The sequence below is a fragment of the Arachis ipaensis genome, chromosome B05 (genome assembly GCF_000816755.2).
Source record: "Arachis ipaensis cultivar K30076 chromosome B05, Araip1.1, whole genome shotgun sequence".
Classification (NCBI taxonomy): Eukaryota; Viridiplantae; Streptophyta; class Magnoliopsida; order Fabales; family Fabaceae; genus Arachis; species Arachis ipaensis.
In genome coordinates this window covers 23,580,082-23,607,270 of record NC_029789.2, presented here as the reverse complement: position 1 = coordinate 23,607,270, position 27,189 = coordinate 23,580,082, and the positions used below count along the sequence as shown (strand labels likewise).

At 37.1% G+C, this 27,189-nt stretch overlaps 3 protein-coding genes and 2 long non-coding RNA genes across 5 annotated transcripts; 4 read left to right on the top strand and 1 right to left on the bottom strand.

The window, feature by feature from the left end:
* On the bottom strand, positions 4,041-4,766 carry LOC110262776. The gene is made up of 3 exons (XR_002347765.1): positions 4,532-4,766; positions 4,318-4,397; positions 4,041-4,095 (listed from the first exon to the last, which is right to left on the bottom strand). It is a non-coding gene; the product is annotated as an uncharacterized LOC110262776 (long non-coding RNA).
* LOC110271844 lies at positions 5,825-7,940 on the top strand. Its single transcript, XR_002362647.1, has 3 exons — positions 5,825-7,201; positions 7,386-7,462; positions 7,692-7,940. It is a non-coding gene; the product is annotated as an uncharacterized LOC110271844 (long non-coding RNA).
* Positions 14,699-16,353, top strand: LOC110271955. Its single transcript, XM_021123676.1, has 4 exons — positions 14,699-14,797; positions 15,350-15,794; positions 16,020-16,129; positions 16,238-16,353. Exons 1-4 carry the CDS (start codon positions 14,699-14,701, stop codon positions 16,325-16,327), a joined length of 744 nt encoding a protein of 247 aa, XP_020979335.1. The 3' UTR covers positions 16,328-16,353.
* On the top strand, positions 16,988-19,040 carry LOC107641780. The gene is made up of 3 exons (XM_021123675.1): positions 16,988-17,454; positions 17,542-17,668; positions 18,788-19,040. The coding sequence occupies exons 1-3, from the start codon at positions 16,988-16,990 to the stop codon at positions 18,935-18,937; spliced, it is 744 nt and encodes a 247-aa protein (XP_020979334.1). The 3' UTR covers positions 18,938-19,040.
* On the top strand, positions 19,844-20,866 carry LOC110271843 (disheveled-associated activator of morphogenesis 1-like). The gene is made up of 2 exons (XM_021123388.1): positions 19,844-19,947; positions 20,044-20,866. Exon 2 carries the CDS (start codon positions 20,188-20,190, stop codon positions 20,686-20,688), a length of 501 nt encoding a protein of 166 aa, XP_020979047.1. The 5' UTR covers positions 19,844-19,947; positions 20,044-20,187; the 3' UTR covers positions 20,689-20,866.

The following is a 27,189-nucleotide window of genomic DNA, read 5'->3' as shown; positions in this document are numbered from 1 at the left end:
GGGACTCAAGAACAAACGGAGAAATTTTTATTTTAATTTATTTTATTTTTTTATTTTATGGAGATGATAACTATAATTGATCAACCTGGCTTAGCAACTTTGTTTGTTATAAACTTCATGAATAAGCAAGACACGCTTGACGCTTAATATATCAACAACGAAGGAAATATTTAAAAATAAAATAAAAAGTAGGAATAAATAAATTAAATGACAATATTACATTCATCATTGTCGTCCCATAGTCCCTTTGTCATTTCATATACCTTATGTAATCTAATGCTACTTTAATATTTTATTCGTGTTCACTTAATTCAGTATGTATTTTGTATTTCAACGTATACTTTATATCAGTAATTGATTTTGATGATTGATTTTAGTGTATATATAATATAATTGTATAAATTATATTTATGTATACAAATTTTAACAAATATAAATACAAACTATATATTTTGTGTGTAAACGAGTTATAACTCAAATGACATAATCTCCACATACTCATCTAAAATGTCGTGAATTTGAATCTCTGTATCTTTGGTAAAAAAAACTATATTTTGTGTAAATAAATTTTTATAAATTATTATTAATTAAACAATTTAAAATAATAATATTTATTAGACATATAGAATTACAGTTAAACAATGTGCATTTTTTAATTTTTCGTATGGGAATTTGGGTTGTGATAAATTTAAGGCAGATGTTACAGTTTCACCTAGTTTTGCATGAGTTTGCATGAGTTGAATTTAAGGGAATGTCTTTGGTGGAAAAAGTATAACCAAGACCTTGATGGACCAGGTAGGAAGATGTCAATTCAATGGCCAGGATGAATTCCGTACGGCAATTGTTGAAAATTATGTATTTTACCCAAAGTTTGATCAATTTGCAAATCGGTTTAGCTTGGTTTGGTTCGATTTGAGTTATAAGACCCGATTTGTTAGTTTTTTGGATGAAATAAGCTACCTTTTTTTGTTCATTATGATCTCTGGAACATGGGCTACCCTCATCCCCCCAAAAAAATGTGCAAAACGAAACCCAGACCCCAAAAAGCACCCGTAATTATCGCCGACGTTCTAATGGTCGTCTTTCTCAGGGCACCGATGAAATGGAGACTAGATTTGGCGAGTCTTCGGCGCAACGGCGACCACTTAGGGAGAGCTCCATATGCTCAGCAACGAAATGCGTTGCCGCCATGAGGGTTCGAGGATGGATGATTGAATGGCGAAGGTGTTTGACGGTCTTCAACAGCGGCGACGACACGTAGTGAGCGTTGCAGATACTGAAAGGATGCGGAAAATGGGTCGGCGATGGGAGTTAGTAGACAAGACAACCGTTTCCAAGACACATCGACATGATGATGCTGCCATCACGCGAAATGGTGTTGCTAAGAAGAAGTTCGTAAGACGGTGGTGAAATAAGCGCCAGCGGTAATGGAGGTGGAAAGGAATATACAACACCCGCATGGAGGAGGGTGTTGTATTGGTTGGGAATCGGGTACTTGTTGGTTTATGTTCGGGTCCTTGTAATGGGCCTGGACCACTGGCGAAAAAAAAAGGCCGATACAACTTCATATTTTAATAATGTTACCCCAACCCTCCTGTACAGAACTAGTCAAGTAGCACTTCTACATGGACATGTATTTGGAAAAGCTTGATGGAGATGCAAATGTTGTTATGTTCAACCGTAACTTTTTTCAAGATTAACGTTAATGTGGGAGTTGGTGTATGAAAAATATCAATTTCACCAATTTGTCCCTTTTAAGTTTGTGTAATTACACGAAAGTTTGAAGGCATAGAATGCAGAGGATTAATAACGGAGAAACCTACTGAAGTAAAATAGTACTAGTTAGTGTAATGTAAGAAGAAGGTTGTAGATGGAATTCAGTTTGAGTGACTAAGGTGGGACGCGATTTAGGGCATAGCAGCAGCCATGAACATTGTACCCAAACAACACCCCTGCGACAGGTGGTTAATAGTAATAGNTGTTACACCAACATAATCCACAAAATACAAGTCTGATTAATAAGATGAGGATAGCAAAAATCAAGAGCTCCCAGCTTTGTTGCACCATTGGACCTACAGTACTATGACTGTCTCAGTTGAGATGACCTCGAAGATCCCTACACCTCCAGGATCGAATTTGCACAGGGTAGCAAAGTATGACCATCCTCCGGAGATGACTCCGAAGCTACCGTCACGTCTCCCACTAAATTTGGTGTAGGTGGCCTCCACCTCAATGTGACCATGTGCAAGGATGAGTGTGTGCCTCTGACCAATGAAATGGCTCAGATGAGGGACATTTGACTGATTGTAGCATAGCAACACATCATTAAAAGAGATAAACTACTGATGAAGACACGTACAAGAAAACTAATTGGTGCAGGTAAACAAATGCTGGGATAGTCGTATTTAAAGAACAGGTTGCATTTAAGTTGCCTTACCAACAGGTGGGAGGACAAGACACGGCTAGTGAGGTCCATGATAAAGAAGGGCCATTTGGTCTTGTGTTTTTCAGCTATCTCTTTCGCCTTTTCTGAGGAAGGATTATTGATACAGTGGGCACGCTGGTAAGTACCTTTCTTTTCGTACGGCGGTTCCTCGGACGGTTGGGGTTGGTATGTGTTTTTGCAGCCACCGAAGTCGAAGATATGTACCTGGAAGTCAGACTTGCCCTTGTGTTTGAAAAGAAGCATGGAGTCTAGATTTATTTGGTACGTCCGGTAGAACTCTGGCCAACCTCGGGTCAATGTGATGCTGCCATTTTGCTGTTCTTTCCAGAAGCACCGAAAGCTGATATCCCTTCCATCAGGAACCACCAGATTTATGTAGGGAGTCTTGTTCGGGATTTCGTCTGGACCGATTGGGAGGGCCCGCGAAAGAACAGGCAAGTATGGTCAACACATTGATCATTCAGTAAGTAATAACATTGGGTGTCTTGTGATGTACGGGTCAGGGGAGGTGCCTTACTAGTTTGAAGCAGGCGGGCCTTATGATTGGCTTCAGAAAATGCAGTCGCAGGTGTTGCTGGTTTCGTTGAGCGTCTGTTGCAGGTCGCTTGCCCTTGTTCCTGGAAGAAGACATGTTCACCTAATACAGAACAAATAACAACCTTGAAGGTGGTAATGTAGTTGAGGTGAAATAGTATGACAAACAACAACACACAATAGTGGAGCTTTGTTATTGGATTTTCAAATAGACAAATATTTGCACAGCACGCGAAACAAATTGAACGAACCGAAAACATCATTAGGATTTAAGGTTTCATCTGAGAAGGGAAAAAATGGAGCGAACAACAGAAAACATGCGCAGAAGCTTTGAAGCAGAAATTAAGAGGTTCTGGACTGAGTCATTTTTTCTGCGATTGCAACTCAGTGGGTCTACACAAGAATCGCGAAGTAAAGCAAACGGTCAAGCTCGTCATGGGAATAAGGAATGATAAATAACCATCAAGATTGCAGTTAAGTGAAACATGCAGAGAAGGTAGCAAACGCAAGATAGTGGATGCAAGGTAATTGTTCCACAAATAGTGCACCCCAAGGAAGGAGTGTCACCAATAAGACTTATTAGGGTTTTCCCTACGGTCAAAACAAAAGGTCCATGTAACAAGAGTCATGATGCAAGGGTCCTTTTTTTTTTGCAGGAAAAAACATACAGCATGTACCGACGAAGTTGGTGGTTGATGATATTAGTTTCACACAGTCCGATAGCGGGACTCCATGAAGAAATTAAGAGACGGACTAAATCAAAGCGGAGTAAGGGAATCGGAACAGATTACCTGGCTTGTCTTGGTGGTTGTGTTTGGATTGAAAAAACTTCGTCCGGGAGTCTTCCGGGAGACGTGTTGGTGGTTGGATGCAAAACGACGAAGGAGTAAGGGTGTCATGGTTTCGAAATTGAAGGCCACAAGTAATTTCAGTTAGTGTATGCGAAGAAAACTCCCAGCGTGTCTCTCTTTTAATTTTTCTTAGGTCACGGACCAGGGGACGTCCAAGGACATCAGAACCACCAGACTCGTTTCTGGTGGGTTTTTTGTTTTAATTTTTTCTATCAGAGCTGAGTTTTTTTTCTAATCTTTTTTCACATAATTCTTTTAAATCATCTGAAAAATATAATATAAATGTTAGATAACAGAATTATTTATATATCATGTGCTATAAGTATTATGGACGAAAAAGAAATAAACATTAATCTAAAGGTATATTTTATTATGAACTTCAAAATACAAGTATTTGAGATAAAAGAAAGATATAAATTGAAAAATTTTGTATTATCCAAATTTTCTAGATGTTTTATAGAATTAAAGATTAGTTTGAGATCTTACTGTTTATTTTAATCAAAGGAAACACAGTTGCATGCTTGGGCACATTTACTTCGCTCTATGTTATGTGATTTTTTCTCATACTATCAATAGATTTAAAAAAATCATTGTGGTTGCTGGATTTAACATGAAAGAATATATATTACATGAATGAAAACAAAATAAAAACATATATAAACTAGAGTACTTATGTTGTTTCCCATTTGATTGTTTGTACCTGATTAGAAAATATGTTAACTTCATGCAGGCAACCGTTGTTATCCTTCAACAAAGTTACCAAGGATTGAAAACTCAGCTACTTTTTATCAGGTTATGGGTGAATGGAATGGTTGGAAGGGCAATTGGTATAAATAGAATTATTTATTGTGTTGGTTTTTGTAAAACAGTGTGCTAGAGTCAAAATCACTCATTATAGTGGTTTCTATATCTGACACTATGATGGTGCCTATATTACATTGTTTGAATCAAAATCACTCATTATAGTGGTTTCTATATCTGACACTATGATGGTGTCTATATTACATTGTTTGAAAAGTGATTCATTTCACCGTCTTTCTCTTTTTTTATGCCATTCAATGGGTGTAACTTTGTACAATAAAAAATCCAAACATAATTGATGCTATCAATTACTAGCATTTTTTTTTGTGATTGATTCCAAGCATTTGTAATTGAGTAGGTACATATAATTTGTAGTACTTGTGCAAAAACATAAACAATATATGACTCAAATAATACAGTGACAAAATTCAATGCTCCAGTAGTTTAATATTTTTGGTATGGTCCATAGTAAATTATAATTTTGATTCTCACAAACTTTAATTTTTTAATAAAACAACCTTTAAAAAAAGGGGTATTTTAACTTTCCAAATATGATCTTAATTTAATAAAATATAACATTTTATTTTGTAAGTGAAAAATAATACATACATTTAATCCACTTTTTTATACGTTAGAATATTAGAAGATCCATTAAAGAATAAATATAAAAAATTATTCCCTATATCAAGAGTAATAATATATCAATATAATAGTATGGTATTGATTTAATTACATATGTCTTGATCCTAGTCAGTGCCAACTATGATCCACAATAAAATGAATGTCTGTATTAATGTCTTTCGCCTCTATCATGTCTGATCATATTTCCTACATACGCATCCATATCAATGAATCAATAGCTAATGACAATTTTGATTCAATTTGCTTTTTTTAATTCGAAAGTTTTATACCATTATTATAACTATATGTTTTCTTTAGAGTAAATTATGATTTTTATTCTCATAAAATTCAATTTATTGATAAAATAATCTTTGAAAAAAAGGGCATTTTGATTTTTTAAATGTGATCCTAATTTAATAAAATTTAAAAAAATTCACTTTGTAAGTGAAAAATAATTCATATATTTAAATTAGAACCCATCACATTCCTTTTATTTTTGTATATTTTAAAAAATATTCAAAAGGCACATATAAAAAACCAAAAGCCAACGCCTCCCCCCTCCCCCCCGGGGCAAAAGAAAAAAGGAAACAAAAGCTAATCTAATGACCTTTCGTCATCTCTCTGTGATGTCTCACCTTACTCAACCAAAAAATTCTAACACCCAATTTTTCCAGAGTCAAACCCCATAACCTCCTAGCACATACGAAGCCGTCATCGACTACAGTGCATGCCGGCGCCTCCGATTCGTCTGACAGCAATGTCCCGGGCAACTTCTTTGCAAACAACCCTTTTTCTTGCCCTGTTGATAGATTGAGACTACAAACTTCGTGCCATTATCAACGGACTCGAGCATGCTCTAAATCATTAGAAAATCGAACAACAAGGTGAGGTTTTTCCCTAATAGTTGCACTCCCAACACACAATCTTTTATTCACTTTTTCTTCTTTTGCATGTCTTTTCTCTTTTGGTAGCTTTTCTTTCATTAATTTGATTAAGTGAAGTTTTGGGTTTTGAAAAGATTGAGTTCATAAGTTGATGTTTTGAGTGTGAATATGTGGAGTCCAAACATACTTTGTGACAAGGTGGAATCCTGATTTTTGAAATAAGTCATTTATGTTGTTACTATTATTATCACATTTTTGTTATTAAAAAGTTAAATTAATAAAAAGTTACCCTTATTCCTTTCTTTCTATCTGTTTGCAAAGAAAATAAAGAAATTTTTTAAACATTGTTCTCTCACCATGAGTGTTGTTGCATGTAGAAGTGATCACAAAAGATAGATATTACATTATTTGTGTCTACTATTAATGATTTTTTGTTATATGTATTGTAAACATACTGAGTGAAACATTGACCAAGTGATAAAGAATTCAGAATAAAATTTACTGCATACAAAGGACGGGTACACATTTAAATTAATATATGCTTTGTGCCTTTTTTTTAGTAACTATGTAAAAACAGATAAATTACATATAACCCAAATAATAAAATCTATCATAATAAATTAAATATCTATGATAAGTCTCTCTTTTTTTTTTAAGGTGATGTGTTGATTTTAGATATAATAATTTCTAAATATAGTGCCGATGTGGAAGATGAAATTGTGCTAATTGATCACCGTGACAATTGTATCAAGCTTAAAATGAAAATCCGATAAAGAAAAATCTGGATACCTTCACATGAGGTAGAAAAGTTATTTGCTTTCTATAACTTCAAAAGCATGGTGTGGATATACTTAATGTATGTCACAAGTGGAATATTTTTTATGCCTCCTGTGAATAAGCAAAATGATCCAATCTATGTGCATTTTTATGAATGTCATTATGTTAAAGATATTATTGGGATATATTTGTTAAAAGTTATTCAAGATAAGTTAGGGTTAAACTACTTTGATGCATTGGAGGATGTTGCTTATAGAAGATAATGTGATACATGGGAATATGAAAAGGTTAGAATTTACAATTTTTTTAATTATTGTTAATTTTGTACATGTTATATTTTAATTATCATATTTATTTTCAAATTTGTCTATAATTCATTGTATATTATTTTGTTATTTGCTTCTTCGGATGTCTGGCTTTTTTCATTATTTTTAAGTTTTTTTACCTTTTTTTTATTAATTGCACTTGTAGTCCTGGTGTGCAAAAAATTGTCAAAAACAATTCAAAAGAAAGTACTGTCCAGAATAGATCAACAACAAAAAAAGAGGGTATGTTAAATTTTTTCTGATTTAATATTATACTAGTGTTACATATGTTTTAATTTTGTCACTCTCGGTATAAACTAATTGGTAGTTAAGTTTGTTATAATCAAAATGTATTAGGTAGAAGAATTGCTTTGCATTTCAGAATATTTTGTATAACATCATCTTACATCTTTGATTGTTGTCATTTTTAGTTTGATGACATTTTTTTATTTGTTATCATTGAAATAAACAGCTATATTGTTCTACATCATTGCAAGACATTGACTAAGTATGATGTCAAGGCTGATCAATTTGTAAGTTTGTATAGTGATAGTTTCATACTTATTGGTTACTTTAATTTTTTTATGGAATTAATTGTTAGTTTTTTTTTACACAGTATATCCCGTATCACTTTGCTAAGTTACTACTTGATAGTAGACGATTAGAAAATTGAAAGTTTGTTGTTGAGGACTCAAAGATTACTACAAATTTTGGAATGAATGTGTTGAAAAGTAAACATAGAGAACGAGAATCTATTTTAGATATAGTGTCAATACAAAGAGCTTCTTTGTATCGAAATTTATGTTTCAATATTATCCTTAACGAGAGAGACTTATTATTAAAATAAATTGTCGTGTACAATTGTCAATTACTATATAAAAAAACTGTTCCCCCAAGTTAAACAGCAATTTTATGGAAAGTAAGCCAACTTAAAGAATAAAAGTTGGCCAGTTTAAAAGAATTTTTTTTCTCAAAATTAGCGAACAATGGAAGGTTATATATTAAAATGATAAACAAAACATTAGGGCTGCGATAATGGTATGGTGGTAACCGATTGCGGTCGAAGTTATCAGACGAATAAACAGAGGTTGAGAATAATAGAAGGCAACATAATAGTGAAGGTGAGACAGTAGTACTTGTATAAGTAAAAAGAATGATAATGGAAAAAATTAGTGTATAATAGAAATGGATGATATTATCAAAATAAATTGTTAATAATTTCGAAATATTAATAAAATTAAATATACTTAAAGTCTTCAATAAACTGTAATCCACCCTCACACACTAACATCGGGACCGTTAAACCTGAAAACCCAAACTATAGTCACCATAACCTTAAGCGTAATCCATGAAGGCTAAAAACCAGAAACTAAAAGATACAACGCTAAGGCTGAGAACATATATTTTTAATTATTTATGTAATCTCCCATTTATAAACTCTGATATACCGACATGCACTAAGTCGTACTGTTAAAACCAAAACTGTTGGAATTCCTGAACATGAAACCTGAACTGTAATTACCATACTCGTAGCGGTAAGCCACAAAGACCCGACACGAAGAAACTAAAAGAAACAGCGCTTAGCCTAAACGAATGAACCTGGAACCCTAAACCCTCGAAATGTTTAATACGAATCATGAAACCTAAACACTCAAAACGAAATCATGCAACCGGAAAGCCGAACCATTCTAAGGCATAAACCCCGAGCGAGTGGGAGAACTACTAAGTGGGTTTGAGTTACAACCTCCTTCCTATTACCCACCTAATCCAGAGTGAGCGGAAGAACAACTACCACCGCTACTACCCATGTGGGTGCTTAAAATCTCAACCTAGAGCGTAGTCGATTAATCCACTACTGCTGCAACTACACAGGTATCAAGTGGGACGAACTTGAATAAGGTGGATCAGGTGGGACAAACCTGAATCCTTGCCACTACCCAAGTATCATATTCAAAATTTATTGTTACTTTCGTTATCATTTCAATTGTCTCATATTGCTTTAAAAGTGCGTAATTAAACCCAGTAAGCTATCCAGTCGGATACCCTAAATTTCGAAATTGTAATCCCTGCTACCGTCAACCTTCATCTTTTATGTTATTTAGGTAAACTCCCATTTGTAAATTGTAATCCATCCACACCCAATAAAGCATATCTTTGACACCATACCTCAAAGACATTAACCAAGAAACATGCACTGTTAAGGCTATACCCCAACTGTCACCTGTGAAGACCAAACACGGAGAAACTAAAACCTAAACACTTGCTGAGGGTTCACTCTACCTGAGAACTGAAGCGCACTAACCCGTCAACCCCGGAACATTGACACGAATCCGTAATCCATGCTTCGGTAAACACTAGTCCGTATTCCCTGAAACGTTGAGCAGGAACCATACGGAAGCACAACGGTGAGCCCTGAGCCTTGATACTGGAATCCTGAGCCCGAAAACCCAAACCGTAACCCCTTAGGGTGTGTGTGGCAAACCCGTATGGAGAGAAAAAGCACGTTTAGACCAATTAAAGGCTTCAATTTCTGGTCTGACATACCTTCTTAATTCATCCGCCGCAGAACTTGCTTTGTATTTGAATTTACGTTTACATGGGACCACAGTACCTTAGTCATCCATTTAAGGCACCTAAAATAATAATAAAAATAAGATTATTGAGAGTATTTAAAAAGAGTTTTAACATATGTTGTGGTATGTTATTTTTAATAAAAATACTTAAAAATTTGTCAATTTTTATATGTTATGTTTAATTTGTAAAATAAATATTAATTTTAGATAGTTTTATAATTTAATATTATATTTTCTTAGTTATAACTAATTATTACTTACAAAAATATACTTTCGGGGCCGAAGACCGTCGTTGCGGGGTTCCAGGTTACTGCTGCCAAGCCAGAAAGCAACGCTCAAAGGAGCAGAGAACAGAGCACATCTGCAGAATGCAACGTCGTCAACCTAATTGAGGGCCCCGACGAGGAATGAACAGTAAGAGCTGGTGGCGAGATCTGGTTCCAAGTTCCTACCTAGTTTTGCTGGGTACTGGAACGACAGGACCATCATGTTTGGGTTGATGCTCCACCAGGATCTTTGCATGGCATCACAGTTGACTCCCCAGACCAAGAACGTAGCGGCAACACATGTCCCGTCCTATAGCATGACCTATGCCAGCCCCACCACCTTCGGGAACATAGGACAAGTAAGTGAAACCGAGATGCTTTACTCTTGTCTGGCACAGAACGTCAACTACTACTGTTGTTACGACCTTATTTTTCTATTGTCTTATGACGCTATCCAAACCCTTTTTTGACAGGGCATGATTGGTTCCACCTTCTGAAGCGGGTCTAACATCATCAGATCCGGATCGGCAATTCCGTCTAAGTTCCTTAGAATAGGGGAAGTCCCCGACGACATGAAAACACCATCGAGAATGTGCAGGAACCCAAGACAACAGAATAGCCAAAGCAATGCATCCTCTATAGCAGTGATCTTTCCGTTGGTAAGGCCCATTTGCCCGGATAGTTCTGCGTTAAATCGTACTCAATCTGTACCAGACTTAACCCTGGACCCTAACCTTTTTTATTTCGTAGTACATACATGCCGGCTTCAAGTTAACTTGTCAGATGGGTTTCCCACTAGAGGCGGCCCAGGTGATTGCCTACATATTCGGCGACTCTATGAACCCTTAAAAGAGGCTGTTTCGTCGTGGGGATCGCAACCTGGATTGCGAGTCGTTCTCGTCGCTGCTACTTGGAAATGAACCGTCAACCTACGTACTGGAGCTGCTTGCGCTCAGGACCACGTGGACCTACTTACTACCTGGGAATGAACAGCTGAATTCGTCGTCTTCCTCAGCCCATGACACGTCCCATGATCTCTGCTTGCAGTACATTGTAACCTCGAATGAAACGCAAGTGCTCGTCCTCTTGGTGGACACAACTCTCACATTGCTGGCTAGCATCAGCACCTCCCGAAACAGTTCGAAAACCTCTCTTGTTTAAACCATCGCTGTGAACTGCTAAATGGCTTCGAGTTTTGTTTTTACTACAGGTTCACCGTATGCAGACCTGTAGTTTGCCACCAATTTTCTTCTTCACATGAATTCCAGGTAGTGTTGGAAGTACTCCACAAACTCCCTCAGATTGTACCCATTGTGTATAAATTTCCCAATCTGCATATTCAAAGCCTTGCACCTCGACGTTGTCTTCAATCCTACGAAGAATTTTCCCCGGATGTGCGCATTGGACCATGAATGCTTCCTTGCATACATATCAGCTATCCACGGGTGGTTCTCTAACCCGAACTTTGCCACGCTATCCATCCATATTCTCTCAAATTTATCAACCTCTAGATCGCTCATCAAGCATAGACAAAATTTTCGAAGAAAAACGGGCCGTCCAACTCTAGCAGTGGCATTCCTTAACAAGTGTCAGCTACACAACCTGTGATGTGCACTGGGAAAACTGTACTAACCACACTCTTCATGGCAAGATCCCCGTCTGTCATGACAGATTTTGGTTGTTTTCCTTTCATTGCCTCAAGAAATAACCGCAATAATCACACATAGATTTCTTCACTCTCGTTGCTCAAGATGGCGCAACCAAACACAACCGTACTCATATGATGGTCCACCTCTGAGAATATTACCAATGGGCACTTGTATTTGTTATGATCGTACCTTGCGTCAAACCCCAGGACATCCCCGAACACACTGTAGTCATAACGACTAGTACCATCACACCAGAAGAAATTTTCCAGCCTTTTCTCACCATCCAGAGAGTACTTCCAGAATATTCCACAATCGGTAGTCCTTAAAGTTGCCAAGAACTTCAACGCGGCCTAAGCATCTGTCGCGCCTGCCCGCCTTTGCTTCTCTATTGCATTATAGATGTCCTTTATCTCGAACCCAACAATCTCGAATCCCCCTTACTGATTAGCAAAGGCTCGGAATATCGTCGGCACTCGCAACCCAACTTTCCTCATCGAATTGATTTAGCGCAAATCACCTTCCTTGACTGTTCTGTATGACTGCATCAGACCCCTAAACTTCGCATCCAGCATGGGATGATTATGGTTATCACAAAATTGTTCAACAAACCATCGCCCACTGGTATCATCAACGTGCACCTTAATTCAAGCTTCACACCCGCATCGTGTGATCAGTCGATGATCTATCTTCCTCTCTCCCCGCTGCATGTGTTTCCCATCTCGCTCTCCTTCTGTTGAGCACACGAATATCTGCCAAATGATTTCACACTCCGCCCCCTGCTTTGTTCTGCGACCCACCTTTGACCACCTCACCGAGAATCCCTTTATGCGACCGTATTCGTTGTAGCAGTCATAAGCTGCCTGCAAGTTTATGAACTCAGTCGTTAGGATGTCCTTCGCTGTGAGGGCTGAAAATTTAGTTGCGCAAACAATACTATTCCGTCAACAATCCTCACTGATGCTTTTACATCTATGTCTGTATCTGCGGCGGACAAATTCATCGCTTCTGCTTCCTTTACCAGCACGGTTTCGCCGATCATCCCATCCCCCGCATCCTGCAACAAACAACATACGGCATCGGTGACAACAAGCGGTGGGCCACATCAACAAAAACCGGTCCACAGAAAATTCATAAAATGAGTAAAACACAACATGCGGTGTACGGACTCGGTCAAAATTAAATAAAAACTGTAGCTTCGCTCCACAAATCCATTCGCCTGTCACAGTTCAAATATCGCACTGAGTGAAAATTGGCATTATCAATCATAACTACAAACACGCAACTATATCCCACACCCCCTAAAATAATCCTGCACATAAGCCAGATCTAACTAAAATCTATTCAAGTATATCGACCAACCCCAATTTCGACAAACATTTTAATAAGTAACAATTCAAATTCGTCCGTGTGCCGCTCTAAACGACAACCTCTAAACATAAAAAACTTATAACTGTTGGAGACACGATGGAGGCACGGGCCCCCAATCGAAACCCATTTCTGGAGCATACCTCAACAACCTCCCCTGGCATTATCGAAAGGTAAATAACTCAGTAACATCGACACAACGTACCTGCAAATCTAGTTGTCCCGTGGGGTCCATTACCTTCCCTTATGGTAAACCTCAAGTTAGCCAGATCTCGATCTATGCTTCCGCGCCATTCAGTCAAGCGTTCTCTTCCGCCTTGAAGCACCGTCTCCGTCCACGTGGTCCAAACGAAGCTTCACAGTGACCCCAACACAACTTACACCTACCTATTAATGGAGCTTGGAACTTTCATTTAATAATGGATTCTCATCTCCTCCCTCCCTTTTTCCTTTTTTTTTTTTTGAAATTCATCCCCAACCGCTACTTTTACCTATTTGTGACCCCCCCATTTTTTCATTAATTCACTTTATTACCTGGTCCATCAAGGACCAGAAAATACTTTTTCTACTGAAGAAAGCTCCATTTAAGAAGATGATTGTCATGTTGGGAATTTAATTGGACCTCATATTTGATATCTTTCTCTAGTTATTCTCGTTCACCTGTTCCATACAGATGAAAAGAAAAAAAAAATACTCGAATTAGAAAAAAGAAAAATGGGGATCACTTAATGTAAACAAAGGGAAAAAGTAGCAGACCTCTGTTCCTTTTGAATTTATTTCATCAAAAGGCTAAAATAGTAGGATTTAGATTCTCTAAATTTTAAATTTCACTTTAGAAGATAAAGTGTGATCTTTTATCATTTATTTCATAGGTTGGATCAAGAAAAAATATGAGAGAGAAACTATTTAAAAGTGAAAGTTCACACTTTACTCTCTCAAGTGAAAATTCAAAATTTAGAGGATTCAAATTTAAAATAGTTGGGTATTTTGTAGTCGTTTATTAGTGAAAATCTTGTGATGAATTTATAATTTTTTTTAAAGAAAGTATCATGTATGTTTTTGTAAAAATTTTATGATGAATTTATAGATTCTTGAAAAAAAATACTTAATAAGTCATGGAAAAACTATAATAATAGATTTATAAATTTCCAACAAAATGATATAAAAAATAGAGAAAATAAATCGTATTTAACATTATATTTTTTTTAAAGAAAATACTAAGAGCAACTCTAATAAAATCAATTTTAGGTATCATTTTTTACTTCTATAGTAACTAAACTGATTTAAAATTAAAATTTGTATTGGATAAAATGATACTAGTATCAATAAGGATATACTATATTATTTTAAAGAAAGATAAATAAAATGCTACCACTTGTATAATTCATTAAATCCATGAAAAAACATTGTAATATTGTTATTGTAACGTTGTAACAAAGACTCAATCAAAATAAATCCAAATAAATAAGATGTAATTAGTTGTACTTCTATATTTTATTACTCTATTTCTTTATTATCTTCTTATCGATTTGGTAGAAAAATGAAGCTAATTTTTTATAATATGAAAAGCTTATTGGTGTTTTTAATGGAAATGGGTGCTTTTGGTGTATTGACAGATTGGTGGACATGTCAGATGGCAGCTTCAACACGTGGGGGAGTGCTGACTCAGCACGTGGGAGGCGTGTTGACGACGTGTCGCTCTCTTATTTGATGGCGATGCAATACGTGATCTGCGTGTTGAGTGCTCTCCCTATATAAGGCAAAGTTTGGTACCATTTTATTATAAAAAGAAGAGTTGTTTGAGTGTGTTTCTGGTGTGATGGAGGGTATTGCAAACCTGGTAGCGTATCACAATGGTGGGATTATACGGAATACTCATGAAGGAGTAAGCTTTGTCACTACAAGAAAATACGTATTTTTCGACGCAAAAAATCGACGGCTATCTCTGCCATCGATTTTTTTCGACGGTTTGCTGTCGATAATTTTAAAAAAAGAAATTTAAAAATAAAATAATAAAATCGACGGCTTTGTCGTCGATTTTTTTTACGCTGCATTAAACCTTTTTTACTATCATCATATTATCGATGAACCAGGGGTTGGAAATACTTTTATTTTAAAATCGACGAAAATAGCGCCTATTTTAATATTTAAAATATCGACAACATTTCCGTTGATAAATTTGAACGGTCCAGATTGCTTTCTAAAATCGAATAAATGGTGTAGATTTAATGTATAAAATAGACGAGAAAGTCGTTGCTTTTTTTCAAATTAAAATAGACAACACCACTGTCGATTTTTATTGCTGAAAACATCACCCCACGCCCACTTCCCGCCTCCAAGTTCAGAAACACAATTTTATCCCAAATTCCTCATCAACCCTCATTTTACCCCAAATTCACCAACCCTCATTCTCCACTGCCGGCGTCACGGTTGCGCCGCCGTCACGCTCTATTGTTGCCGTGTCGTTATCGCTCCCCACTTCGCTCCTCTTGCTCGCGCCGCCTGTCGCTCCGCTGCTGCCGCGCCGTCGGTGCTCATTTTCTCTGTTGCCGCCGTCGCTCCTCCTACCTTGGTCCTTCTCCGCTCTCTCTTAATCAAGCTCACAAGAAGCAGGTATCATTTCTGACTGTTACTGAACTCTTTACTGGTGTTATTCCTTATTTCGGTGTTCCGCTTAGCGTGGATTTGTTGCTTTTTTCTCCAAAGCCTGATATGCTTTTAGGTTAAGTCAACTCCTCCTTTTAGGTTTTGTTTTATGAATGATGGAATCGATGAATGAACTTGTTTGCAATTTGGTACTTGTTTTCGCAAGGAAAATGCTTCATAGCCAGAAATCTTATTAAATTTATAGGGTTCAGGATTATATGACAACATGTGATAGGAGCAGTTTTAATTTTCTAACCACTAATAATTTATAGGGGGTTCATTTGATAACTGTTGCTTTCAGAGGGGAAGGTTGTTAAGCTTTCACAAGAGTCCATTCATGTTGTTGTGCTTGGATTTTCTTCTGCGATTGTAATCGAGAAAGACATTAGGGAAGAATTCGTGTACAAAACTGTGAGTATCTGCCAAGAATGTTTAGTGGTTGCTATCCATTAAATCTGATTGTGTTCATAATTACTAGAACTAATGTGGTCTATGTATGTACTGTGTCGTTTCTTGTAGAAACATGAGCAAGATGTGTATGCAAGCAAATCTCACAAGAGACATGTTATCAAAGTTGGAACTATGATACGGTTTTCAGTCAAGAGCTAACATGCTGTTAATTCATTTCAAATGTGACTATATGTATTCAATCTAGAGTCCAGAAGAATTCATTTGAACACTATGCTAGTATGTTTGGTGCACTCTCCGTGCCTCTGTTTCTTTTTAGTAAAGTTGGAACTATGATACGGTTTTCAGTCAAGAGCTAACATGCTGTTAATTCATTTCAAATGTGACTATATGTATTCAATCTAGAGTCTAGAAGAATTCATTTGAACACTGTGCTAGTATGTTTGGTGCGCTCTCCGTGCCACTGTTTCTTTTTTGTATAATCTTATATTCATACTCTAAATTCCAACTGGTGAAATATATTTCTGTTAAGGAAAGACTATAGTAGCCATCTTGTACGATGGTTTTCTTATTTTGTTGCATACCTAAATAGATGCACTGATGAAACACTATTTCTAAATATTTTTGTATGAGTATTAACTTGCCAAACTCTTTTAACTGTTTAGCTGCATCCCTGTATCTGAACATAAATGTCCACATTCTTTTATCCTTTTCTTTTCTGCATCTGATTGAGCCTTTTCTTTTCTGCATATACAAGTTCATCTAGCATCTAATGCTTTTCTTTAATTTTCTGTTTTACCTTTTAATACAGTATTGAGAAGCAGCCCCCACATAAAAAAAATTTGAAAAGCTGGAATAAATATGGTTGATGGAGACGGAGATCGCGGTCGCCGTCGTGGTCGTGGCCGTGGCCGTGGCCGTGGCCGAAGACGAAAGGGGAGGCCTAGGCTTTCTACCGGTCACCCCCTTGACTTGCATGCAGATCCATACTCTCTCATTGGGTCATCATCCGACACGACTGCTCCGACCAATGGGAGACTGCCACCTATTGCTACTACTACCCCCTCCTGTCAGGAGCCTCAGATTCACATGATGCCTACTCCGGGTGTGCCAAGATCATGCACTCAACAAGCCAATGAACCTTCCAACACTGCCTCACATGGTGTGCAGAGTGATCCAGCTATTGGGGCTCCCAGTCGAGCAGGATCTTGTGGGGAAAGACAAACCACATCTAATAGTACCCAAGATGCTCAGGGTCAAGGAACATCCACTGCCACTGGTCACTCCAGCACAAGTGATCCCAAGCTTAGATATGATGGTGCCAAATGGTTTGTTATTTGCTTTAAATTTTATGAATAACATGTCTCATTTTTACTAAGTAATATGTCTTTATCATTTTTTTGTTTTTGATGTAGTTGGCACCCACCTAAGCCTGGATTGAAGCGTATTTCTCAGGTTTTTAAAGAAAACTACAACAAGCCTTGGCTGAGTTTTGATGAGGCAGATGATGATACTCGAAAAATATGGTGGACTGAGTGGAGGGTAAATTTTATCTACCTTATTTTACGTATTTTACAATATTATATATCATAGTATATTATACTACCTTCTTGCATCTACTTTGGCTTCTTGCATCTACCTTATGCAGTATGGCTTTAATCTATATACTGTCTCCTTAGCTTTACATTGTTCATTGTTCATTGTTCATTGCATCTACTTTGGTTATGGGAATATTCCATCCTTAACTGTTTCTATATAACTTATTAATAGTGATAACATACAAATTTGATTACTTCTGTATAACATAAGCATGCTCTTAGTTTAATTAAGCAATCTAATGTGGCCAAGCAATGGTAGCTTCATATATATGTGGACAAAGCAAAACCTACCAAACAATAAATTGTAGTCCTAATTGGTTGAACAACTGCATTTAGAAACAGACCAATCTGTTCAACTTCCAAGAAGAAGCAACTTCCTTATTAGTTTCTTTCCCATTAGACCTTGTTTATGTAGTACACCTTGTTTGTATATATAATTCAATGGTATTTTGTATATATATGTTGTAGTATATTTTTGTTGTGTCTCAGATCTGTGATTGTTTTCCATTAACCAATTATGGATACATTGACATCATTTTGGCAGAAGAAAAAAAGAAAAAGCTAACAAGCTCATTGGGGTTGTGTGAAGTTCAGACTTTATATTGTTTTGTTTTGCTGAGAAAGCAAAAAGTGCTAATTTCATAAAATTGCTTCATATATCTCCATTGAGTAACGATTTTTCATCTTTAATTCTTTATATATAACCCGAAAGATTTTATGCAGATTTCTATGCCTTCTTTTCTCCATAAGTTGTGAATAGAAGTTAGATGTGATTTTTATTGAAGATATGCATGGTATGATTAATAATTAGAGTTCAGGATATGATTGGTAACTAGTAAGAACTAAGAAAAGGTGTAGGCCTATCTTATTAAAATTTTGTTTAAAGGAATGGATTTAAAAGGAGTGGGGACAGCATGGAGTAGGTCAAACTCATTTTTCTTTGCATTGGACGGCCAAATTACAGAGTGTATTCACTCTTGCTAATATAACATTGTAAATTACAGCAAAATAAATTTGTATCTGTTCAGAGGCTAAATTTTATTTGTAATTTTTTTTAAAATAGAAATGCTTTGACATTATTGATACGGAAGAGGATGATATCTATCAAGCTGGAGGTTTAGGGCTGCCAAGCGCTTGCGAGGTATGCTTCATGCCATTCGCAAAAAAGGTGCCCGTCCATATTGGATCCCACCAGAAGTTCTTGGTGAATTGATGAGACGTTGGGACACTGATGCCTATAGACAATTACAGGTGAAAAATACAGCTGCCAGGAAATCGACTCGAGGTACTTCCCTTCACACTGCAGGAGGCACCACCTTTCTAGAAGCGAGGTTACACTTGGTAAGTTGCTTATAGAACCCTATTTTTTACTTAAAGACAATCTTTACTATGATATTTGCTATTCTGAAAATTTCTTAAGACCAAACAAGTAAGAAAAAACTTACAGCAATTCTAATGTGTTTGTTTACCTTATTTATTTCATTCATAATTTTGTTGATAATTTGGTTATGTGAGAATCTCTTTCCAAGTTGGCTATAGTTTATGAGGATCTTTATTTTCATTCTCTACCATATGGTTGAGTAGTGATTATGTGGCATGTTATCTTCTGAATTATTAGTTTTATTATGTGGCTCTAGTGAGGGATGAAGATAACATGCTCTTTTTCATGGTTGACTTACTTGACTTTTGCTTCACCCTCCCTCCACTTCAGACCTGGTTGGCACCCAACACAAATGCTCTATGATTCTATTCCATGCTTTTTAGTTTTTATTATTAGTTAACTGCTTTTTATTGTTATCTAAACAATGCAAAATTAAATAAAAAGTGTCAGTTGTTTCTCTCTTGAGTCTTGAATTAACAATTTAATATTAAACATTAGATTCGCCCTTTACAAAAACATGCACCCAAATTGGTCGGTCTCGATTCAGAATTTCACTATGTCGTTTTCTGCTTATGTTTAGATTCCCCCTATTATTTATTATATAGTACAAAGTTATTTATCTTTTCTTAAATAATGTGTCTAAACAAGAAAAACTGAACTCACATGGTTGGTTTAGTACAATACATCATCAATTGTACACTCATATTTGTTGATAATTTGTTTACATTATGTAGAATCATTCGCTTGGAAGACCATCACGTATGGATGAGTTTTTTAAGCACACTCATACTCGCAAAGAGGATAGGACTCAATGGGTTGATGAACACTCTCGAAAGACAAAGGTAACTTACCTTTATTCATTGTAACTATTTTGTTATCTAATTGTTATGCATTATTGATACTTATAGTAGTTTATCAATTATTTTTCTTTATTGTAGGATATATTTCAAGAGCGTATGTTTCAGGTTGAGCAAGAGCGGCATGCTGCTATAGAGGCTGGTGTAATTGATCCACCGCCTGTCTCTGAGGAAAGCATATGGATTGAAACAGTGGGTGAAAAATGAAGAGGTAGGGTATATGGCATGGGTGAGGTAAGGGACTCTTCCATAGTGCGACCTCGAGTTGATGGGCCAACCACGACCACCAGTATTGATGTTTTGGATCTTAGAGAACGAATCACAATACTCAATAGGGAAGTTGAACAACATGCCGCTAAATATAGAGAGCTTGAAGATCACTACCAAAGAGAGAAAAGAGAGTGGCAACAGACTGTTGAATCCTTGTGTGAGGATCTCAACACCAGTAACTCACAGATGGATCAATTTAGTCATCAGTTGAGCAGCTTGACTGAGTATGTGAGAGCTATAGGTCCTAGTAGTTCTGGATCACGTGTTCCCCCACCTCCTCCTTTTACTTTTCCAAACTCTCAGAAAAGCACAGCCCCAACCCCAGTCCCAACCCCAGCCCCAGGTAGAAAACTCCCACCTATTCTGCAGCGACCAGGACAACCACAGAATTCTCAAAAGGAGGATGATTCTGACGATTTTGATGACTCAGATGATTATTTAGATGAGTATGAGTAGGTTATTTAATTACTTTACTTTGAATATTTTGTATTATTAGTAGATTGCAATTTAAATGAATATAAGTCTAAGTTTAGTTATTTATCTTGTCTTGAGTCTTTATATTAGAGGGTTATTTATTATTTTGATAAGTTTGTAAACTCATTATCTAATATTTAGTATAAATTTTATTTTTATATTTAAAATTTTATTTGTCTTGTTATTTAATATTCTGTATAAATTTTATTTTTATATTTAAAAGTTCATTTATATTAACTGTTTACTATTTTTCAAATAAAAAAAAATTAAAACATATAACTATTAAAATCGACGGTAAAGTTATCGCTTTTAAAAGTTAAAATAGACACTAAATCGACGGCATATGTGTCGATTTTATTAAATCAAATATCGACAGCGCCTTTGTCAATTTTATTAAGCATGTTATAGACAAAGGCGTTATTGATTTTATTGAGTTAAATATCGACCCCAAGATCGTCGATTTTATTGAATCAGTTATCGACAAAGAAGACGTCGATTTTAAATAATAATATCGACGGCAGCATTGTCGATTTTAGTAAGAATGTAAAATTCTCACACCCATATTACAGACAGAAAAGATGTCGATTTTATTAAATTATTATCGACGGCTAAGCAAGCCGCCGATTTTATTAGAAGTTTGAAAAATCGACAAGCTTTATAGCGACCACCTTCACCGTCCATTTTACCGTCGAATTTTAATATTATCGACGGCCTAGCCGTCGATTTGGCCGTCGATTTTAACGATGTTTCTTGTAGTGTGTGTGTGAGAATCCATTTTTGTTTGTGGTCCCATGCACCATCATGTTCATGGAGCTTCAGAATGGTCTTTATCAAAGTATAGAGAATGATATGTTGAGGAGAGTGAGCAATATTCTGTACCAAAATTCCGTTATAGTTTTGATGGTCTAATACACTTTGATATTATACTGATCATTGACGAACTGAGTATACAGAATATGTTCCACATTCACCAGCAGACTCAGGTGCGATAGCCAAAGATTGAGCTGTATGTTGAGTTTGAAAATGTAGAGGCAGATAGGATTCAAAATGATTTAGATATAGAGGATGATAGAGTTGAAGTGTATGGAGGAATGAATAGTGATAGCGAAGAGGACTTCGAAGCTACTTATGAAGCCGGCGACGAAGATGAGGATGGTGATGTGGGAGGTGATGCAGCAATGGAGAATGTAGTGGTTCCTCCGACAGTTAGTCAACCGATGGACGTTCCACCTTTTATGCAGAACTTAGATCTTGATGCCATGCATGCATCGAAATTCTCCAAATATGCAAACATAGGTACGATGAGTGAATAATACATTTTTCTTAATTTATATTTTGGATGGATCAATGAGTGACGATTTCTATTTTCTGTAGGTGTTGCTGATCTTGAGGACGGGGAGTTCAGGGTCGGAATGGATTAAAGTTCTAAAAAGTCAGTCATCGCAGCAACAAGAAGTTACACTAACTCTAGAAGAGTCGACTACAATTTGTATGAGTCTAAGCTACAGATGTTCTATGCAAAATGCAAGACGTATAGGTGTGGATGTGACTATCTTATCCGAGCCAGTTTGATACGGAAAAAAAGTTGTTAGGAGATACTCAGATATAATGGTAGACACACGTGCACTATGGGAACGATTTCACAGGATCATTCCAAGTTGGACTCGAACACAGTTGCTGAGGCTATAAGGCCATTTGTTGAGACTTCGACCCATCCATCAAGGTGTAATCTATAATTGCAGAAGTTCAGTCAAGGTTCAACTACACCATCAGTTACCGAAAGGCTTGGTTGGCAAAGTAGAAGTCCATAGCCAAAGTTTTCAGTGATTGGAAAGATTCTTACCAAGCTTTACCATGGTGGTTCTCGGTTATGGTTCGGAAGATGCCTGCCTCAATTGTCCAAATAGAAACACGACCCCTGTACAACGAGAGTGAAGAGGCGGACGGTGTCAAGATACTTCACCGCGTATTTTAGAATTTCAATTCATGCATTAGAGCATTCAAGCATTGCAAGCCTCTAGTTCAGGTTGACGGTACACACCTTTACGAAAAATACAAATGTGTGCTTTTGGTTGCTGTTGTACAAGATGAGAACAAGAATATTTTGGCTATCGCTTTTGCCTTCATGGAGGGGAAGACTGCTGATGCATGACACTTTTTCTCAATAATTTACGAAGACATGTTGTTAAAAGAGACGGTGTGAGTATATAATCTCAGACCGACATGAGTCAATCCGGACAACAATAAATCGTTCCAGAGGTGATTGACAACCTCCAAGAACATAGTGGATGTTTTGTATTAGGAACAATGGTAACAACTTCTTAAACGCATTCAAAGTTCCACACTTGCAAAAACTTGTTGTCAACATAGGTATTAAGGACAATAGAGGAGTACAACATCAACTATAAGAGGTTGCAAGAGCGAGACGAGGCATATGCTTGGTGGTGCGATGCCATTGGACTTAGAAAGGATATTGGCATTTGACGAGTGATATCGATAGGGACACATGATGACAATCCTTGTCGAGTGTATTAATTCAGTGTTAAAGGGTGCTCGAAACCTCCCTGTGTTGGCGCTTGTCTGAGTAACATATTATCGGTTAAACGAGCTATTTACGCGGAAGAGTGCCAAGGCTCACGATCACAACCGTGTTGGATTTACTTTCTCTATATTTGCACAACAACAGATAGAAGCAAATATGCAATGTGCCGTGCACCGGTTTGATAGACGAAACGAGGTGTTTAAGGTGTGTGAAATGCCTAATGAAAAGGTGTTGGCAGTTGATCTTGCACGGCAGACGTGTGACTATGGGCACTTTCAGGTGGAACGACTACCATGTCGCCATGTTATTGCTTGCTGTGATAACCAGCGTCTTGATTGGCAGCTGTATGTGAACGATGTGTACAAGATGACAGAGGTTTGTAAGGTCTACAAATTTGAGTTTGTACCATTAGGCGATCCAGAGACATAGCCTACTTATTTAGGACTGACATTGGTCATTAATCCTGCCTTGCGGCGAACGTCAAAAGGTCGTCACAAATTGACCCAATACCTGAATGAAATGGATTCACGAGAAATGCGTGGTCCTCAGATATGCCGTCTCTATGATAGACAAGGTCATAGTCGGAGTCGATATCCTCAGCGTGCTGGACCGATTGGAGTAGGTGATGATGGTGGTTCCTAGCTCTTTGTTGGTCGTTGTGTCGTATGTTTAGGTTAATTTTATCATTTATTGTTTTTGAGGTTCGTCGTGTTTGTATTTTTAGGTTACTTTTATCAATTAATGTCTATGTGTGTCGTTGTGTTTGTATTATTAAGTTAGATGTTAACTTTTGTGAGTTATTACAGTTGACAGTTTTTGAGATGATAATTTCAAATTTGATACAATAGCCTTACAAAAGGTTAATTAACAATTACATTAACTTAATTCTGCGACCTTAACTTAAGTTCGATAAGCTAAACTTACGAATGATTAATTAAAAATTACATTAATATAATTACTAAACCCATGATTATTTCTTTCCAAGCATCCAATTAAATCCCTTGCCTATCATGCTCTGACCGAACCGCGACGGAGTAAACCTATCAGGTGGATTCCTTTCCGTTCGTAAGTTATATGAATCACCCCGAACTGAATCATCGACATTCGAGGTAGCCGACCCACCTGCCTCTGCTAGAGCAGATGCACCGGGGTTGTACTCCTCAACAACCTCATGCTCATTCACGTTCAACTCAAAAGTGCTCGGCCCAATAGGTGGTAGATTGAGACGAGCAATATCGAATACCATATGCGAAGCGATGAAACCACTTTGTTGGGAATCACACGACGCCCGCCTTGAAGTGCGACCAGAAGCAGACCCCTGTCGACCAGACTCTGGTGATGAAGGGATAGTACTTAAATTTGTAAAACGGCCCACACCAATATCAATCTATTGCTATATATGATCATCTCCATCCCCATCAACAGGAATCTGCTATGGGATCGATGGAAAGTCAACCCATTGCTGTCCGGGCTAAATGTGCTGTGTGAGATGAATCTGCTGGCTGGACTCTGACGACTGTGTTGACTGTGCCTACTGAGCTGACTATTACGGCTGTGACGGCTGGGCTCACCGTGGTTGCTGGATTGGTCGTGGTGGCTGTGCTGGTGGATGAGGTGGATGCTAAGGAACTTGCTCCGACAATCTTAGCATATGTCCGAACAAACCTATGTACCAATCACGGTACCCAGTCGATGGGTCTAAATTCTCAAGTTGGAAGGGGGTGCAGATCCCGCAACTAAGTGTTACGATGGTTGCCCCATTCCTCTATCCATCCTGCATGTAAAACTCTCCAGTCATGAAGCTGCACTCCGCAAAGAGTGATGCAATGCTCTTCTGGTAGAATGACTTTTGCTAGCTCCGGGGCGAGTTGCATACCCAAACGGACGCATCACTCAGTTCACATGGTGCCATTTGATACACTCGAACAACAATAACAGAGCAATGGTGTCACACGTCAAGGTGTCCATATAGCTTGTTGGGTATGATCAATTCTTCGTACGACCACCAGACAAATTGCAACATATTATTAGAAAATTAGAAACCTAATATTAATGTTGGATATTAACACACACAAAGCAAAAACATTAACCCTGTTCATGTAGTCTATTTCCCGCCTAAATGTTGTTGTGGTCTTCGATAATCACGCTGTGGATCGTGCGGAATGACTCCACCTACAACACATAGTATTGAAAAAATTTAAAATTGTGTCGTCGATCAAGTATGCATTGTCAATAGAATACACAACTAAAATACGAACTGTTACCTCCGAGCAACTGGTACGTCATCCGCTGGAAGGTACTGTATCGGAACGGGTGCAATACACGACATTCACTCCCATGCCCAAACAAACAAAAGATTAAGAGGGCTATCCATCTCCTTAGTATCATACTGTGATGCATGACACAGTGTCTTGTAAAGATGCGCGAGACATGCTGCCCCCAACTGTAGGTGTGGATCCTCTGAAAATCGTAGAGCAATGATAGATACTTTGCGTGAGCATATGCTATTGACTTATCCGCGAATAGGGTCGAACCCATCAAATAGAAAATCTGGCATCTGACATATCTATGAATAGAGTCCAAAGTGTTCAACGGCTCTGCGTCTCTGATACGGTGAACCCATGCCAACTTTATATAAGATTTGGAGGAACTACTGACAACGGGTTCGCTGCCAAAAGTTGCGATGCTTTGGCTCACCAAGAAATCATGATTGCTATCCGTCCAACCACTTACAACTTCTCCATCAATCGGTAAGCCAAATATATGAGCCACGTCCTCCAATGTAACGGTAACCTCACCCACCTGCAATACGTAGGTGTAAGTCTCCGGCCTCCACCTTTCTACAAGAGCAGATAGTAAAGGATAAAATCCTTCAATCACCCCAATTCTCGAAACGGGGTAGAATCTCATTGCTCGTAAGACGTCTTTTACCATCGGATTCCATGTCTCCGGCGAATCAAGTTTATAAACCATAAGATTCCTATTAGACTGGTACAACAAAAATATATTTATTCGTTAATTATACATTTTAGTTTAAATGAATAAAGATTATAACAAATAATTATTTATTAACTATACTACTTTACATAAGTATTATATATTATTTTTTATTAATACAAACTGATAATTTTTTTTATGTATAATCATTTTTTTTAAACACACTATTAACACACTAATACACTACTAACCCTCTTCTTCTTCACTTTAGACTTCTCTCTCAAACTCATTTTCTTCAACTCAGATGCATCAAAGGGGGGAAGTTGGGCTCTATTTAAAGAGCTTCAGCCTGCATCGCTGGTTTTCGAAGGAAGGAAGTATCCTCTACATGCAGACCACCTCCAACACGCCTTTCCTGTATTAAAAGAACACTTGTAACTCCTCAAAAACGTGCGCGAATCCCTGCAAAAATTGGCTGTAGTCCTGACGCAACATGCTGCCACGATGTTGCGGGATGCTGCCACGATGCTGCTGACGCTGTTTCACCACGCTTCCCGTGTGTTGAGAGCTGCATCCACGAACCAGCAAAATATTCCAATGTTAATATTAGGCAAAAACACAATGTTACTCTCTATATGAAAAATAAATTCTAAAAAAATAATCCAAAATTCAATCATAATTTGTTTTTTCAATTATTTACAAAATTTTATTTTTTCTCCCCATTTAAATGCACAAAATTCTTTTTCCTTTCCAATTTTTTTTTCTAAATCCAATGAGACAAAATTTAAATACTCAAATTCCTTCTCAATTTCAAGCCCCATCCTATTTGTAAATTTTATTTTTTTTTCTCAAACAATGGAAGTTTATGATCACTTTCATTTTCATTTTCTACCCTATTTAATCCAACAGTCAAAAATATAAGTATATCATTTAATCTATTTTTTAATGTGTAATGTGTTTTTTTTAATGTTATGCTTAATTAAGTAATATTTTAAAATTTATTT

What these genes read in the sequence shown, in the direction of transcription:
- LOC110271955 (XM_021123676.1), top strand. Translation starts at nt 14,699, where the DNA reads ATGTCAGATGGCAGCTTCAACACGTGGGGGAGTGCTGACTCAGCACGT. An exon ending in AAAGCCTGATATGCTTTTAG is followed by an intron (nt 15,795 to 16,019) that starts GTTAAGTCAACT and finishes TGTTGCTTTCAG; the next exon opens with AGGGGAAGGTTGTTAAGCTT. An exon ending in AAGAATTCGTGTACAAAACT is followed by an intron (nt 16,130 to 16,237) that starts GTGAGTATCTGC and finishes CGTTTCTTGTAG; the next exon opens with AAACATGAGCAAGATGTGTA.
- LOC107641780 (XM_021123675.1), top strand. Translation starts at nt 16,988, where the DNA reads ATGGTTGATGGAGACGGAGATCGCGGTCGCCGTCGTGGTCGTGGCCGT. An exon ending in AGATATGATGGTGCCAAATG is followed by an intron (nt 17,455 to 17,541) that starts GTTTGTTATTTG and finishes TTTTTGATGTAG; the next exon opens with TTGGCACCCACCTAAGCCTG. An exon ending in TATGGTGGACTGAGTGGAGG is followed by an intron (nt 17,669 to 18,787) that starts GTAAATTTTATC and finishes TTTTTAAAATAG; the next exon opens with AAATGCTTTGACATTATTGA.
- LOC110271843 (XM_021123388.1), top strand. Translation starts at nt 20,188, where the DNA reads ATGGGTGAGGTAAGGGACTCTTCCATAGTGCGACCTCGAGTTGATGGG.